This window comes from Triticum aestivum, chromosome 7D (genome assembly GCF_018294505.1).
Source record: "Triticum aestivum cultivar Chinese Spring chromosome 7D, IWGSC CS RefSeq v2.1, whole genome shotgun sequence".
In the NCBI taxonomy this organism is placed as follows: Eukaryota; Viridiplantae; Streptophyta; class Magnoliopsida; order Poales; family Poaceae; genus Triticum; species Triticum aestivum.
In genome coordinates this window covers 540,825,682-540,843,701 of record NC_057814.1, presented here as the reverse complement: position 1 = coordinate 540,843,701, position 18,020 = coordinate 540,825,682, and the positions used below count along the sequence as shown (strand labels likewise).

General features: G+C 47.9%; 1 protein-coding gene across 1 annotated transcript; it reads left to right on the top strand.

Moving 5' to 3' along the window:
* The first annotated feature begins 12,107 nt into the window (after positions 1-12,107).
* Positions 12,108-14,124, top strand: LOC123167046 (inositol polyphosphate multikinase IPK2). The gene is made up of 2 exons (XM_044584883.1): positions 12,108-13,064; positions 13,748-14,124. Exon 1 carries the CDS (start codon positions 12,160-12,162, stop codon positions 13,021-13,023), a length of 864 nt encoding a protein of 287 aa, XP_044440818.1. The 5' UTR covers positions 12,108-12,159; the 3' UTR covers positions 13,024-13,064; positions 13,748-14,124.
* Positions 14,125-18,020: the final 3,896 nt, after the last annotated feature.

The following is an 18,020-nucleotide window of genomic DNA, read 5'->3' as shown; positions in this document are numbered from 1 at the left end:
AGCACAGCTCAAAATATTGCTCGGGGGCTCTTTGCTTCTACAAGAACAAAGAGTCTATAACCTTGTAATAGGCTATAAAAGCCAGCCTTGGAAGCCAGGTGTATTCACCTAAAACCCCGGGTTATCCTGCCTTTTTAAGTAAGCCACTCCGCCTAGGTAATCCTGGTACGAACCGTCGAACGTTTGACAAGTCAATCTTATAAAGACCCTGAACTTGTCATAGTTAAAATGACGATTGGTTAATGTTAGGTCCATCTTATAAGGCTTTGTAAAATGGTTTAACTCAGTGGCCTGGCAGCCCATGAAAAGCCTCAACTTTTTTGCATGTTTTCTTCTGATATCTTTCTTTTAGCAGTTTATTTTGATGAGGTTTATGTTAAATCCGGTGTTTACTGACCCGGTGTGGTTTTTGAGTTGCCAAGAACAAAATTACAAGATGACCGGTGGCAATTGACCCGGCTTGGCTTTCAACTATAAGTTGTTAGTGCATGATCACTTATAATCCGATGTTTGTTGACCCGGTTTGGCTTCGACTACAAGTCACCAGTATGATTATAAATCACCGGCGTTTATTAACCCGGCCTGGCTTTTGGCTATAAGTCGCCAGTATGATTATAAATCACCGGCATTTATTATCCTAGCCTGGTTTTCGACTATAATTCGCCAGTATGATGATAAATTATCCGGTGTTTATTAACCCGGCCTGGCTTTGGACTATAAGTCGCCAGTATGATGATAAATTATCCGGTGTTTATTAACCTGACCTGGCTTGGGACTATAAGTCACTAGTATATATTTGGATTGCGCCATTGGAATCATGCGCTCATAAATCATTGGATTATATTGTTCAAATCTTCAAATATGATTTTATAATGGTTATCAATAACCAGTATTATGATTAAGGTTTTCAAAGTCGCTTTAACACAATGGCTATTATATTATCAATGCATATGATTTATTCTACAATTGAAGGAATAGTCCCGAGTCGCTGCAGGCGTACGACCCGGCACTTGGGGGCTACATTATTCAAATTGAGATTATATCAAATATGCAAGTCCCATGTCAATGCCAGCATGCACCATGGCACTTGGGGGCTAATGCAAAGTCATTTTTTGATCACCTTATTGAAGACCCGACTCATTACATCGTAATGAGCCGGCCCTTGGGGGCTACCAGTTGCTTCTGTCAAAAAATTTAAGGTACACAAGCTTTAATCCATTATATTGAAAGGTTTATTGCTCAGTTGGTAAAGCACAAAGCTCTTAACCTTGTGGACGTGGGTTCAAGCCCCATGATGGGGATTACATCACATGATGTTATTTTCAATGAAGTATATATAAAGTCCCAACTCAATATTATCTTACTGAGCCGGCCCTTGGGGGCTACATGTTGCTGTTCAAATCTACATGATCATATTTATAAAGTCCCTGCTCATTAATGCATAATGACCCGGCCCTTGGGGGCTACACTGGTTGAAGTTTTTTGAGCATCAGGCAATTACAAGTCCCAGGTTGCTGCAAGCATGACAACCCGGCACTTGGGGGCTACATATGTGGAATATTCAGTTGTGACAGTGACTGAGATGAACAATCTGGATTTCTTCAAGGTTGCAACATTTATATTGAAACAAATCTTAAGCTATCACTATGTTCTCCTCTTAAGACTTGGGGGCTACAGGTAATATGCATATAAAGGAGGAACATCTTCAAATTCTCAGTTTTGGGCAAATCAGGAAGATTAATTGTGTGACCCGGCGTTGGCAACAATCATAACCCGGCGTCTATAAACGGTCATGACCCGGGATCATCAGTTTTTATAACCCGGCAATTTTGGCAATGATAAACCGGCAAGTTCTATATTTTCAAACCGACTGAATATCAGTTGAATATTTGAAGACCAATATCTTTGTCAAATCAGAGCATGGAAGGCCGATTCAAATGGAGTCTTTATTTACAAAATATCTTCTGCAAGCAAATTGATTATGAAGCTGGTCTATTGACTCAGATTCTTTAGAAGGAAGAAATGACAAGGATTTAAGGATGATCAAGTGCCGGTTTATAAGAATATTTAATCCGGAGCACAAGCCGCCAAATTTGTTCTTGTGTTTATGTTGTAGATCAGTTTAACATGGATAAATCCAAATTAAACTGGGGGCTAATGTCGGGGATATACCCCGCGGTGTAACCCAGCCGGAAGTATAACCCGGCCGGACTTGGCGACTCACTAATAACCTGCCCTGACTGGACGACTCACTATGTGACCCGCCCGAGCCTGGCGACTCATAGGTGACCCGGCGAGCGGGTCAGAGGAACGACAAGACCCGGTGGACCAGAAGGCGGTTTATGGAAGGCCGGCTCATGTTATGGTGCGCCGGTTTATGAGGAAAGCACAAGGAATATTCTCCTACAAAGGAAGCAAGACTAGGACTCCACTTGTAATAGAGTAATCCTAATCCAACTAGGACTAGTCATGTAAACCGCCCCTTCAACATATATAAGGAGGGGCAGGGCTTCCCAAAGAGGGACAAGCAAGGAGAAATAATCTTAAGGGTTGGGCATAACTGGGAGAGCCGTTTTACGGCGACTCCCTCGTGATGATAATGAGACCTAGCCACAAACAGCATGTAGGGTTGTTACCGGATGATGTTTCCCGGGGCCCGAAGCTGTCTAAACCCTTGTCTTGTGTTGCGTCTCTCGATTCCCCTCAACCCCTCTCAAGCTACCACATAGATGCGTTGGCCTCATGATGAAGTCCTCACACTAGGACATCTGCCGTGACAATTCCACGACAACTCTGGTGTGAATCTTACTCTGGTTGACCTACGACGTTCGGTAGTAACTTGATCAGAAGTTTCATGATCATCATCATTAGCTTCCTCACTAATTAGTGTAGGAATCACTGGAACTGATTTCTGTGATGAACTACTTTCCAATAAGGGAGCAGGTACACTTACCTCATCAAGTTATACTTTCCTCCCACTCACTTCTTTCGAGAGAAACTCCTTCTCTAGAAAGGATCCATTTTTAGCAATGAATATCTTGCCTTTGGATCTGTGATAGAAGTTGTACCCAACAGTCTCCTTTGGGTATCCTATGAAGACACATTTCTCCGATTTGGGTTCGAGCTTATCAGGTTGAAGCTTTTTCACATAAGCATCGCAGCCCCAAACTTTAAGAAACGACAACTTGGGTTTCTTGCCAAACCACGGTTCATATGGTGTCATATCAACGGATTTAGATGGTGCCCTATTTAATGTGAATGCAGTCGTCTCTAAAGCATAACCCCAAAACGGTAACGGTAAATCAGTAAGAGACATCATAGATCGCACCATATCTAATAAAGTGCGGTTACGACGTTCGGACACACCATTCCGCTGTGGTGTTCTGGGTGGCGTGAGTTGTGGAATTATTCCGCATTGTTTCAAATGAAGACCAAACTCGTAACTCAAATATTCACCTCCATGATCAGATCGTAGAAACTTTGTTTTCTTGTTATGATGATTTTCCACTTCACTCTCAAATTCTTTGAACTTTTCAAATGTTTCAGACTTATGTTTCGTCAAGTAGATATACCCATATCTGCTCAAATCATCTGTGAAGGTCAGAAAATAATGATACTCGCCGCAAGCATCAACACTCATCAGACCGCATACATCAGTATGTATTATTTCCAACAAGTCTGTTGCTCACTCCATTGTTCCGGAGAACGGAGTCTTAGTCATCTTGCCCATGAGGCATGGTTCGCAAGCATCAAGTGATTCATAATCAAGTGATTCCAAAAGCCCATCAGCATGGAGTTTATTCATGCGCTTTACACCAATATGACCTAAACGGCAGTGCCATAAATAAGGTGCACTATCATTATTAAACTTATATCTTTTAGCTTCAATACTATGAATGTGTGTGTCACTGCTATCTAGATTCAACAAAAATAGACCACTCATCAAGGGTGCATGACCATAAAAGATATTACTCATGTAAATAGAACAACCATTATTCTCTGATTTAAATGAATAACCGTCTCGCATCAAACAAGATCCAGATATAATGTTCATGCTTAAGGCTGGCACCAAATAACAATTATTCAGGTCTAAAACAAATCCCGAAGGTAGATGTAGAGGTAGCTTGCCGACGGCGATCACATCGACTTTGGAACCATTTCCCATGCGCATCGACACCTCATCCTTAGCCAATCTTCGCTTAATCCGTAGCCCCTGTTTCGAGTTGAAAATATATGAGCAACAGAACCAGTTTCAAATACCCAGGCGCTACTACGAGCATTAGTAAGGTACACATCAATAACATGTATATCAAATATACCTTTCACTTTGCCATCCTTCTTATCCACCAAATACTTGGGGCAGTTCCGCTTCCAGTGACCAGTCCCTTTGTAGTAGAAGCACTCAGTCTCAGGCTTAGGTCCAGACTTGGGCTTCTTCACTAGGCAGTAACTTGCTTGTCGTTCTTCTTGAAGTTCCCCTTATTCCCTTTGCCCTTATTCTTGAAACTAGTTGTCTTGTTGACCATCAACACTTGATGCTCCTTCTTGATTTCTACCTCCGCAGCCTTTAGCATCGCGAAGAGCTCGGGAATTGTCTTATCCATCCCTCCCATATTATAGTTCATCACGAAGCTTTTTTAGCTTGGTGGCAGTGATTGAAGAACTCTGTCAATGACACTATCAACCGGAAGATTAACTCCCAGTGGAGTCAAGTGATTGTAGTACCCAGACATTTTGAGTATGTGTTCACTAACAGAACTATTCCCCTCCATTTTGCAGCTATAGAACTTATTGGAGACTTCATATCTCTCAATCCGGGCATTTGCTTGAAATATTAACTTCAACTCCTGAAACATCTCATATGCTCCATGACGTTCAAAACATCGTTGAAGTCCCGGTTCTAAGCCGTAAAGCATGGCACACTGAACTATCGAGTAGTCATCAGCTTTGCTCTGCCAGGCGTTCATAACGTCCGGCGTTGCTCCTGCAGCGGGTCTTGCACCTAGCGGTGCTTCCAGGACGTAATTCTTCTGTGCAGCAATGAGGATAATCCTCAAGTTACGGACCCAATCCGTGTAGTTCCTACCATCATCTTTCAACTTAGCTTTCTCTAGGAACGCATTAAAATTCAAAGGAACAGTAGCACGGGCCATTGATCTACAACAAAATAGAAATGCAAAATACTATCAGGTACTAAGTTTATGATAAATTATAGTTCAATTAATCATACTACTTAAGAACTCCCACTTAGATAGACATCCCTCTAATCATCTAAGTGATCACGTGATCCATATCAACTAAACCATGGCCGATCATCACGTGAGATGGAGTAGCTTTCAATGGTGAACACCACTATGTTGATCATATCTAATATATGACTCACGCTCGACCTTTCGGTCTCAGTGTTCCGAGGCCATATCTGCATATGCTAGGCTCGTCAAGTTTAACCCGAGTATTCTGCGCGTGCAAAACTGGCTTGCACCTGTTGTATGTGAACGTAGAGCTTATCACACCCGATCATCACGCGGTGTCTCGGCACGACGAACTGTAGCAACGGTGCATACTCAGGGAGAACACTTGTATCTTGAAATTTAGTGAGAGATCATCTTATAATGCTACCGCCGTACTAAGCAATTCATAAAGGATAAACATCACATGCAATCAATATAAGTGATATGATATGGCCATCATCATCTTATGCCTTTGATCTCCATCTCCAAAGCACCGTCATGATCACCATCGTCACCGGCTTGACACCTTCATCTCCATCGAAGCATCATTGTCGACTCGCCAACTATTGCTTCTACGACTATCGCTACTGGTTAGTGATAAAGTAAAGCAATTACATGGCGATTGCATTTCATACAATAAAGCGACAACCATATGGCTCCTGCCAGTTGCCGATAACTGTTACAAAACATGAACATCTCATACAAAAAATTATATATCATCATGTCTTGACCATATCAGATCACAGCAAGCCCTGCAAAAATAAGTTAGACGTCCTCTACTTTGTTGTTGCAAGTTTTACGCGGCTGCTACGGGCTTCTAGCAAGAACCGTTCTTACCTACGCATCAAAACCAGAACGATTTTTCGTCAAGTGTGTTGTTTTAACCTTCAACAAGGACCGGGCGTAGTCACACTCGATTCAACTAAATTTGGAGAAACAGACACCCACTAGCCACCTATGTGCGAAGCACGGCGGTAGAACTAGTCTCATGAACGCGGTCAAGTAATGTCGGTTTGGGCCGCTTCATCCAAAAATACCGCCGAATCAACGTATGACATGCTGGTAAGCAGTATGACTATTATCTCCCGCAACTCTTTGTGTTCTACTCGTGCATATAACATCTACGCATAGACCTAGCACGGATGCCACTGTTGGGGAACGTAGTATTTCAAAATAATTGCCTACGATCACGCAAGATCTATCTATGAGAAGCATAGCAACGAGCGGGGAGAGTGTGTCCATGTACCCTTGTAGACCGAAAGCGGAAGCGTTTTGTCAACGCGGTTGATGTAGTCGTACGTCTTCACGATCCGAGCAATCTTTGCACCGAACGTATGGCACCTCCGTGTTCGGCACACGTTTAGCTCGATGACGTCCCTCGTACTCTTGAACCAGTTGAGGCCGAGGGAGAGTTCCGTCAGCACGACGGTGTGGCGACGGTGATGATGAAGTTACTGGCGCAGGGCTTCGCCTAAGCACTATGATGATATGACCGAGGTGTGTTTCTGTGGAGGGGGGCACCGCACACGGCTAAAAGATCAACTTATGTGTTCTAGGGTGCCCCCCTCCCCACGTATATAAAGGAGGGAGGGAGGAGGAGGCCTGCCAAGGGTGGCGCACCCAAGAGGGGGGAGTCCTACTTGAGTAGGACTCCCCCCCCTTTCCTATTCCCACAAGGAGAAGGGGGAAGGAGGAGGAGGAGAGAAGGAAAGGGGGGGCGCCCCCCAACCCTAGTCCAATTCGGTTTGGGCTAGGGGGGCACGCCCCACTCCTTGGCCTGCTTCCTCTCTTCCACTACTAGGCCCATGAGGCCCAATAACTTCCCGGGGGGGTCCGGTAACCCCCGACACTCCGAAACTTATCCGAAACGACCCGAACCATTCCGGTGTCCGAATGTAGCCTTCCAATATATGAATCTTTATGTCTCGACCATTTCGAGACTCCTCGTCACGTTCGTGTTCTCATCCGGGACTCCGAACAACCTTCGGTCATCAAATCACATAAACTCATAATACAAATCGTCATCGAACGTTAAGCGTGCGGACCCTACGGGTTCGAGAACTATGTAGACATGACCGAGACACATCTCCGGTCAATAACCAATAGTGGAACCTGGATGCTCATATTGGCTCCTACATATTCTACGAAGATCTTTATCGGTCAAACCGCATAACAACATATGTTGTTGCCTTTGTCATCGGTATGTTACTTGCTTGAGATTTGATCGTCGGTATCACCATACCTAGTTCAATCTCGTTACCGGCAAGTCTCTTTACTCGTTCCGTAATGCATCATCCCGCAACTAACTCATTAGTCACATTGCTTGCAAGGCTTATAGTGATGTGCATTACTGAGAGGGCCCAGAGATACCTCTCCGATACTCGGAGTGACAAATCCTAATCTCGATCTATGCCAACTCAACAAACACCATCGGAGACACCTGTAGAGCATCTTCATAAACACCCAGTTCCGTTGTGACGTTTGATAGCACACTAAGTGTTCCTCCGGTATTCGGGAGTTGCATAATCTCATAGTCATAGGAACATGTATAAGTCATGAAGAAAGCATTAGCAATAAACTAAACGATCATAGTGCTAAGCTAATGGATGGGTCTTGTCCATCACATCATTATCTAATGATGTGATCCCGTTCACCAAATGACAACACATGTCTATGGCTAGGAAACTTAACCATCTTTCATTAACGAGCTAGTTAAGTAGAGGCATACTAGGGACACTCTGTTTGTCTGTGTATTCACACATGTACTAAGTTTCCGGTTAATAAAATTCTAGCATGAATAATAAACATTTATCATGATATAAGGAAATATAAATAACAACTTTATTATTGCCTCTAGGGCATATTTCCTTCAGAGGAATCACCGCAAGACCAGACACATAGATAAAAAATATCACCTGATATGAAAGATCGTAAAGAGTGGTGATATAGAGCTATGCAAAATTCACACGGGTGCAAATGTTGCAGATCCATTGACTAAGTCGCTTCCAAAACCAAAGCATGAGGGGCACGTTAGAGCTATGGCCATACGATAACCATTTGATTGACTCTAGTGCAGGTGGGAGATTGTTGGAGATATGCCCTAGAGGCAATCATATATGATGATATTTCCTATGCGTTTATGAATAAAGATAGTCCCTGAATATTATCAATGATGTATATCGGCAAGTGCACGACTTGCTTGTGGGACTATGCATTGTATGATGACTGTCCTAAAAGGTCCCTAGTCAAAAGGGTTGTGTGGACGCACAGCCGACTAGACTAGCATATGACATGGTGGATGGCTGAGTCTCACTAGCCATAGAGCATTAGGTGCTAGCCGGATAATATGGACTCGGAAGGATCTGGTTGTATTCGACATAGTCAGATCCGAGTCGTGATAAGGTCCGAGTCGGACAGACCTGACTATGAGACGCAACGATAAGCCATGTGCGAGTCTCTAGTAAAACATATGTTCTATGTCCTAAGACCTGAGCTGGCGCATGTACTCGGGATGGTGACAGGCCTGCTTTGGGCTGACCAAACGCTACTTCGTAACTGGGTATTTACAAATGTAGGTTTCGGGATTGCCTAGACCCATGCTGCGAGACATGGTCGAGCAAGATGGGATTTGCTCCTCCGATCAGGAGAGATATACTCTGGGCCCCTTGTGTGATCCGACCAAGATAAGCATGGCCATGCGACAAGGATTATGAGGTAATTCGGTTAGTGGTCGGCATCACTGGAACGAGAAAGGGGTCAGACTAGCACAAGGATGACAAACTCGCCTTGAGCCCGATAACATATATCGTGTGGCAAAGGGAACATAAGTATGACATGTTATATAGGTTCGCCAATCGGCTTCGTTGTCTACTTGGTGGGTGGCACGCCTTGCTAGAGGCTGCTACCAGCCGAGCAGGTTAGAGGTGATCCCATCAGCGACCAAGCCGACTTGAACCTAAGGGGTCGCGCGCTTAAGGGAAGGAACATGTGAGGCCGGATCCGACTCCACGAGTCAAATGTGATCCTATTTGGACTTAGATCCAGGCCGAACATAATTTTGGCTTTAGGATCCGTGCGAGGCCCAAGTGTCGAGCCCTCAACAGATGCCTATATATAGTGTTGCAAGTAGCCACCTCCACTTGCCGCCGAATGTGTAATCGGACCTAGCAATCCGCCGCACGGTATTCCTCCTGCACGCGCGGATACCATTAGAGACGGTGCACTTGCGTCGCTCCAGCAAATCTATACGTGGGATCCGACGACCGACTGTTCGAGGGAGATCGGACAAGGAGGAGACGACTCTGGACGTGCTGCCCAAACTCTACTTCCGTTGCACAGCACTGCGCGTATAGTGGTTGCGATCTATGATCCATTCCCGTAGCATGTTCCTGGTTCTGCGTGTAGGAAATTTGTATTTTACAGCTGATGCACCTAGCATAGAACCCAACAGGTATATTTTGCACCATCCCGCCTCCGCCGATTTCCCTCTCCAACCATCTCCGCCAGAATCCCCCTGCACCACGCCCTACACCGGACTAGCTTTTCGCCCAAGTCATCCTAGCTGGCTGGCAGTAGCTGATTCGAGCGAGGCAGGCTCTAGGGTGCTTCAGGTGATGCGCTAATGTGTGTCAGGCCTACTTGCACACAACCAAACGGCCCATTTTCATCCTGCCCGGACCTGGTTGGGCTCTATGCAGCCTACCAGACGCATCCTTAGCAAACGCCTTGGTTATCGGACATGGCTTAAAACACATCAAGATCCGTGTGCCATAATGAACGACAGGTAGAGTGTTCAGACCGAAATTCTAAAAATCTGACGTCAGATTTACAATGAGATGCTGTGGCGGAGACAGAACCTAGGCCGAGGGACCTGGGCCAGGGCGTCAGGAAAAAAATTCTTCCTTGACTGTAGCATGTTGTGCACTGTTTGGCACTGTAGTGACACTATAGCAAGCCTAGGGCCGGGACTTGGTCCAATCCTGGTTGGCGAGTAAATTGCAAAAAGCCACCATAATCCGGTCGAAGTTATAAATGCTTCATGAAAAATCCACCAGAAAACATGCATTTTGATGGGTGTCAAATGACTTTGGGTCCTGATAACGCCCACACGTGTGGCATATTAGGCATCCGCCCACACATCATGTGTGGCGTGAGCAGGAGGCAGCCCACACGGGCTGTGTGTGGGCGAACATTAGAATTGCCCACACGTGTGGGTGCAGCTACTTCATGCCACATACCCAACAAGTACTACTCATCCCCACTCCACGCGTGTGGCACGAAGCAAATATGCCCGCACGTCCTGGCGCAGCTACGTTAGGTACCCGCGGGATGACGATTTAGTTGCCATTCGGGATGACAGATGTAGTTATCCGGGATGGCAAATGTAGCTGTAAAAGCATGGAAACTCTCTCTGTATTGGTTAACTATAGTTGCCATGTCTAATTTATGGTAGTTGCCGCGTGTAATCAAACCATAGTTGCCGTGTGTGATTAACTACTTGCCATGTATGGTCAAACAATAGTTGCCATGTGTGTTTACCTAGTTGTCACGTGTGGTCCAACCATAGTTATCATGTATGGTTAATCAAAGTTGTCATGTGTGTTTATCTGGTTGCCACGTACGCGCAACTGCAGTTGCCGTCTAGAAACGAATCATAGTTGCCATGTGTGTTTTCCTAGTTGCCACGTACGCGCAACTGCAGTTGCCGTCTAGAAACGAATCATAGTTGTCATGTGTGTTTTCCTAGTTGCCACGTACGCGCAACTGCAGTTGCCATCCAACAACGTACGAGTATCGGGTGGGCGAAAAGCAGTTCACCCACACGCGTGTGGACTAGGTGGTGGTTGTGTGGGCAGAAACTAGTTCGCCCACACAGCGCAGCTGGCCAACCGCGTGCTGCGGGGCGTGTAGATGAACTCTCCAACTCCCACACGCACGATGATGCCCACGTGACACTTAGATTCTAACAGATTTCTTTAAGATTCGTGTAAAACAGAATCAACGTGGATTAAGGCATGTGGGCAATGTACAAACATGCCGCACGTGTGGACGTTATCATTTGGGATGACTTTTACACAATTTTTTTTAATGTTGGTAGCATCGTCTACCAAATTCATTGATTAGTGAGAAAAAGATCAAACTACAAGCGTACACAAGGCGAGTAGACGGCGACCAAGCTCGGCCCAAAACGAAAGCAAAAGCAAAGAAGAAGAAACCGGGGGTTAACAGGAAGAAAATCAGCCCGGGTCAAAAGGAATGCCCGCTCCTGCCATGTTCCAAAGCCGTATCTCCTCTCTTGCTTTCTCTATGAAGCTCTCCTTGCCCAAGTATTCTTGCTGAAAAATACGTCTATTTCTCTCGCGCCATATCTCCCATGCCATGAGTTGTATGATGGACATGGTCCCTTTCTTCCAGTCTTCTCTTGCCCTGCCATGACATGCTATTAGCCATGCTTTAATGGAGTCCAAACCGTCCCATGAGGATGACTTTTGCACAATTATTACGATCGAGATTTACGTGCACATGATTACACAGTGATCTATCGTGATACAAACGACACGTACACGTGCACCATGATCCACCTTCCTTTCCAACGTGAATCTGCAGCGAGGCAGGAGGACGAAGAGAGCTGCACATGCCGACGGCGATGCAGGATCTGGTTCTGCATGTCGACTGCCGCCGATGCGCCAGGATTCATTGCGGAGGTCGGCACCGCACCCGCCGTGCAACACTGCAAGGAATAAGTCAACTCGCAGCGTAGAGACAGAGGAAAACAGACAAAACAAATCGCACAACACGGCGATTTCCGGCTCCCTTTGCCCCTTGGAGAAAAAGATTTCCAGCGGCGACACCCTCTATATCCCCCGTGGCGGCCTCCCCAACCAACCCACCCACCCGCCGCCCCGCCCCGCCCCGCATCGTCGCCATCATGTCCGATCTCCGCGCCCCGGAGCACCAGGTCGCCGGCCACCGCGCCGCGCCCGACAAGCTCGGCCCGCTCGTCGACGGCGCCGGCCTCTTCTACAAGCCGCTGCAGGCCCTCGACCGCGGCGAGCAGGAGCTGGCCTTCTACACGGCCTTCTCCGCCCATCCCGACGTGCCGCCCCGCATCCGGGACGCCTTCTTCCCGCGCTTCCACGGCACCCGCCTCCTCCCCACCGCCGCCTCCCCCGGCGAGTCCCACCCGCACCTCATCCTCGACGACCTCCTCAAGGGCCTCGCCGCGCCCTCCGTCACCGACATCAAGATCGGCGCCTGCACCTGGCCCCCGCGCGCGCCGGAGCCCTACGTCGCCAAGTGCCTCGCCAAGGACCGCGGGAGCACCAGCGTGCTCCTCGGCTTCCGCGTCTCGGGGGTCATGGTCTCCGACCCCAGCGGCGCCGTCTGGCGCCCGGACAGGTCCGAGCTCAAGGGGACGGACATCCCCGGCGTGCGCCGCATGCTCCGCCGCTACGTGTCGTCGGCCGGCGGCGACGGCGGGGGTGAGGACTGCGCGCTCGCGGCGGCCGTGTACGGGGGCGAGGGCGGGGTCCTGGCGCAGCTGCGGGAGCTCAAGGCGTGGTTCGAGGTGCAGACGCTGTTCCACTTCTACTCGGCGTCGATCCTGCTGAGCTACGACGCCAACGCGGTGACCGCGCCCGGCGGCGCGCCGAGGGTGAAGCTGGTGGACTTCGCGCATGTGGTGGAGAGCGAGGGGGTGATCGACCACAACTTCCTGGGCGGCCTCTGCTCCCTCATCAAGTTCATAGACGACATTGTCTCTTCTGACAAGGCGCCTCCGGCTCAGTCTTGAGGAGATCCTGGAGTACTTTGGGAGGCGATACAGTACAAAAGGTAAAATCCGAGGCCGTTGTTTATTGTTCTTTTCGCTTTGTCAGATCTTCCATTGGTACTAGATACCGAGCCAGTATAATCAAAGGAGGGATGTAAAGTAGAGTGACAAATTTGCTCATGGTCCTTAGTACATTGTCTTCTCTGACGATGGAAGGAAATTGTAGAAAATAAAGAAAACAAGAATTGATTCTGCTGTCATGGTGGTCACGAAATCGGTGGGATTGCACAAGCCTCGAAAGAGGATAACAGAATATTGTCACTTGGACAAAGTTAGGATTAAGGATGCCTAGAAGACTTTGTAGCCAAAGAATTTGGTACTGCATCTAGAGAAGCTAGAGGTAGTTTGCGGTGAATAGAAAGGAAGCGAAATTGGCTTGGACATGAATATACCTTTTCTCCCAATAAATTGTGATGTACGCCCTCTGTAAATAACAGTATGCTCAACCATTTTGGATCCTGAAACCAAAGAGCTCAAGAAGTTAATTGCCCTTTTGCTACACTGCCCTGTTATTTTTGCCACTACCCACTACTACAAAGAACATGTTCGGATATTGGTTGCTGGGTTCTTCATCCTGCTAGCCTTAAAGCACAAATCCACATAGTAGTATGCCCTTATTATGCGAATATGAAACTGCTGAAGTGATTCTGTTTTTAATCTGACGGAAGTTCCAAAATATTTGCAGGTAATATATAGTCACTAGTTGGATTCTTCCATGGTCCCTTCAGCATGCAGAGGTGCGGAAGTTCACGGCTTTGGGAGATGGTCGCTTAGGCTATGTTCAACCATTTTGGATGGGGGTTCAGTAATAAAATTGTAGAAACATGAGTCTCTCTTGTATCTTGTTTGTTTTCGGTTGTGCTTAGCCCCTATGCTTTTTTGCCTTTTGTGGCCATTGTGTGCTTACATTGAATGTTGAAAACGATACAATGACTGTATGCAGATGCCTGATGTTTTTCTCTCCGTTTGGAGAAAGAAACAACAGAGGCATGGAGGAAGCACAATCAATTTATTTGTGATAGGAAAAAGGAGACAAAAACTATGGAAAATGCTTCCGCTTCACACGATCTCTCTACGCGCGTCAATCACCTTCTGACTGTCAGATCTGTATTTGTCTTTAATCAGATCTGTATCTGTCTTTAATTGGATGTCTTGGGAGCATCCTGTTTCCATAGCCAAGGTTTGCAATTGGGCTATTGTTGCAATCTTCTCCCACTGCAACAACTTGTTTGTTGCAAGATCTAGGATCCCCGCAGCGGGAACCGAGAGGCGCGCGCAACCAAACGCGTCGGCGCAACAACAAGCTCTCATCATCCATCTCCTTGTCGTTGGCCCTCCCCTCTCTCCTCCTCCTCTCCTCGGTCGTTGGCCCGCCCCTCCTTCCCCCCTCTTCTCAGTCGTCTATCGCATCTACCATGATGGCGCCGCCGCGGAGCACTCAAGCTCGGCATGGCCTCCACCGACCTCCTCCACGCCATCATCGCCCATCGCCTCCGCCGTTGTGGCCATATCGGTATTGCATTTTTCCAAAACATCACTAATGTTACGGAGGCGCGAGTCGGTGAGCTCGCCGGATTGCAACGTTGCTCGCGTTTCTGAAACATCAACGGTGTTGCGAAGGTGCGTGTGCTGCGAGCTTGCCAGATTGCAACGTCGCTTGTGTTTTCTAAAACATCATCAGGTCTACGAGCTGACGAGATTGTAACATCACCGGTGTCTCTGAAATATAGTCTACGTTGCGATACTTGATTGTTTCTAAAACAAGCTCGGCATGGCCACCACCGACCTCCTCCGCGCCATACCCTGCCATCATCGGCCATCGCCTCCGCCGTCGTGGCCATATGGGTATTGCATTTTTCCAAAACATCACTGATGTTACGGAGGCGCGGGTCGGTGAGCTCGCCAGATTGCAACGTTGCTGGCGTTTCCGAAACATCAACGATGTTGCGAAGGTGTGGGTACTGCGAGCTTGCCAGATTGCAACATCACGTGTGTTTTCTAAAACATCATCATGTCTACGAGCTGACGAGATTGTAACATCACCGGTGTCTCTAAAATATAGTCTACGTTGTGATACTTGATTGTTTCTAAAACAAAGCTCTTATCGCAAGATTTACCGTTCACGGCCCGACCAATCTTTTAAAAGCTATGGTACCAAAATATGATCTCAATGCGGTCAACGGCAACAAAATCATCACAACAACCTTTCTGAATCTAAGAGCATCTCCAGCCGTTGGCCCCCTAGGCGGCTCGTAAAATCGTTGGCTGGGGGCGAACCGGCGCTAAAATCGGCCTGGGGGCTTTCGGGTTCCCAACCGCAAGCCCAGGGTCGCCCCCCAGAAGGCGTCTTTAATTTTTTTTGAATAGGTATTCGGCTAAAATTCGGCAAATGGGACAAAGATTCGGCTAAAATTCGGCGAACATGACATTACTTAGGCGACTTAAATAGTTTTTTACATAGGAACTTGAAAAAAAAGCCGCAACTACAGGCCGAAGAACGCGTTGAGCGGGGCGAAGTCGCCGCTGTCGTGGTTCTAAGTCTGACAGTAGAATGGGGGGTAGGTTAGGAGAGGCAAGATCCTAGCTACGATGAGGTTGTGCATGCAAGATTTACGAGTTCAGGCCCTTCTTAGAGGAAGTAACAGCCCTACGTCTCGGTGCCCGGAGGCTGGTCGATTGGATTATGCGCGAAGTTACAGGGGGTGCGAACCCTTGTCCCCGAAGAGGGGGTGGCTTATATAGGGTGCGCCAGGACCCCAGCCATCTCCCGTTACAGAGGGTTCAATGTACATAAAGATGGGGCGTTACTGGTAACGTCAGCAATAAAGTCATATAAATGCTCATTAAGACTACGGAGTGAACGCCTGACTGTTGCCATCCAGAGTGACTTTAGATCTGTGCTCCGAGTGGTTTCTGATATGGTCGAATGATTATATCCTTGCCGAATGGAATTGGGTTATCCGAGTGGAACCTCTGGTCGAGTGGATTGCATCTTGAGGTGATTTCAGTCGGTAGATGTTGCTGTCCTTTGAATGTCTTTGACTGTAGGGTAGTGTCCTTGGGAAGGGTGTTTAGATCAGGTCTATTACCGTACCCTAGGTACATGACATCATCATTAGCCCCCGAATAGTTCAGGGTCCGAGTAGAGATGGAGTTGAAGATGGTTCCGACTCAAATTTCGTGCTTCGGAAGCACTTTACTTGGGTTAGTGAACCATGCAGAAACTTCGACCTCATTTTCAGTCGCCTTGATCCATTCCGTGGTTGTCAAGTGAACTTTGCTGATAAGCTTCGAATGCTGATATGGTATAAAATCTTCGGCATGATCGACTGCACTGCCGTTCCCGGATCTCACGGGATTCGAAATTTGGGGAAGCGCACGGGGCGGAGAGGACTGCAGTAAGCGGGGCGGATTAGGCAGGGGCGCCTCGATTCTCACGCCACCTTTTTCGCCACATACCGAGCGTGCAACTGTTGCGGGATTTGACAGGATCGCCCGGGCCCATAAGTCAGTCACTCGGGGAATAGGCTCATATAAGGTGTCTGGGCCGGCGTTTTTAGCACAGTGCATCCCATTTTCTTTCTTCCTCCTCTGCTTCTCCACTGCGTCAGCCTCCACCCTCGACGCCCCCGCCCAACCCGAGCGCCGCCCGCTGCGATGGCGAAGGACAAGACGACGGCCCTGGAGCGTGCGAAGAAGGCGAAGGGCAAGAAGACGAGCCGGGGAGGGTCATCGTCGAGATCTGGCCTGCCGCCCAGCTGGATCCAGGGCGATTGGATTCGATCCACGATCCAGCAGGAGGATCTGGAGGATCTGGCTGAGGGGGGATTGATTCCCCACGGCTCCTGGCGGCCCCCGGAGGACGAGACCGCGCCGCGGCCGCAGGAGGGTGAGTGTGTCCTTCTTGCGACTCACGTCGACCGCGGTTTCTCTTTGCCTCCCCACCCTTTCTTTCGGGGTTTTCTGAACTTTTTTGGAGCCCAACTTCATCAATTTTCTCCCAACACTATCACATACCTCGCTGCATGCGTGTCCATGTGTGAGAACTTTCTGGGCTGTCAACTGCACTTGGGTCTCTTCAAACACATTTTCACTTGTCGTTCTCAGTCTGTAAAAAAGGCTAATCCGAGTGATGAGAGGACGCACATGATCCAGATGTGTGGAGGTCTAGGGATCCAGATGAGGGGTAAAAGCACTTTCCCTGCTATGATTCTTCCTGATTCAGTCAGAGGGTGGCAGTCGACCTGGTTTTATTGTAAGGACCAACCGACCCCTGGTCAGTCGACTAGCCTTCCTCCGTTTTCCATGGAGCAAGTTGAGAAGCCCTCTCCCTTGAAAGTGACTCCAGCTGAGAAAGTGGAGGTGAATATGTTGGTTGAGCGAGTAGTCCAACTTGTCCGTGATGGTGTGACTGGCATGGACTTGCTAGAGGTGTTTCTCAGTCGACGCATCCAGCCACTCCAAGCCCGCGATCATCCAATGTGGATGTACTCGGGCATTGAAGATAGCACTCGGATCCACCTGGAAGAAGTCGATGAGGAGACGGTGGCGCAGTGGTTGCAGGGTATCACTGGCAACAAGGACAACCCCAGGGGGTCTAGGAGGGTTCCTCCACTCGACAACACCAACGAACCAGACAAGGTCCGACTCTTTTCTTCCGAGTATCTTTTTGTTCTGACATGTAATTGTTCTCGAAACTGACTGATATTCGCTCAACTATGTGCCTTGCAGATCTATACTAAGATGTATTCGATGCCTAACAGAGAGCAGGAGCAGGAGCAGGAGGGTGAGGCGAGCGGAGGTGACTGGCATTCTGATGGAGGAGAAGGCGAGGAGAGTGAAGACTCAAGCAGTGGTGAGGAAGTCGACTCTCCACCTCGCTCGGAACGACGCTCCAAGCAGAGGCAAGACCCAGCAAGTGTTCGTGGCAAGGCGACTGTACCGACTGAATAGACTTC

Excerpts from the sequence above, each read along its gene's own strand:
- LOC123167046 (XM_044584883.1), top strand. The coding sequence starts at position 12,160 with ATGTCCGATCTCCGCGCCCCGGAGCACCAGGTCGCCGGCCACCGCGCC.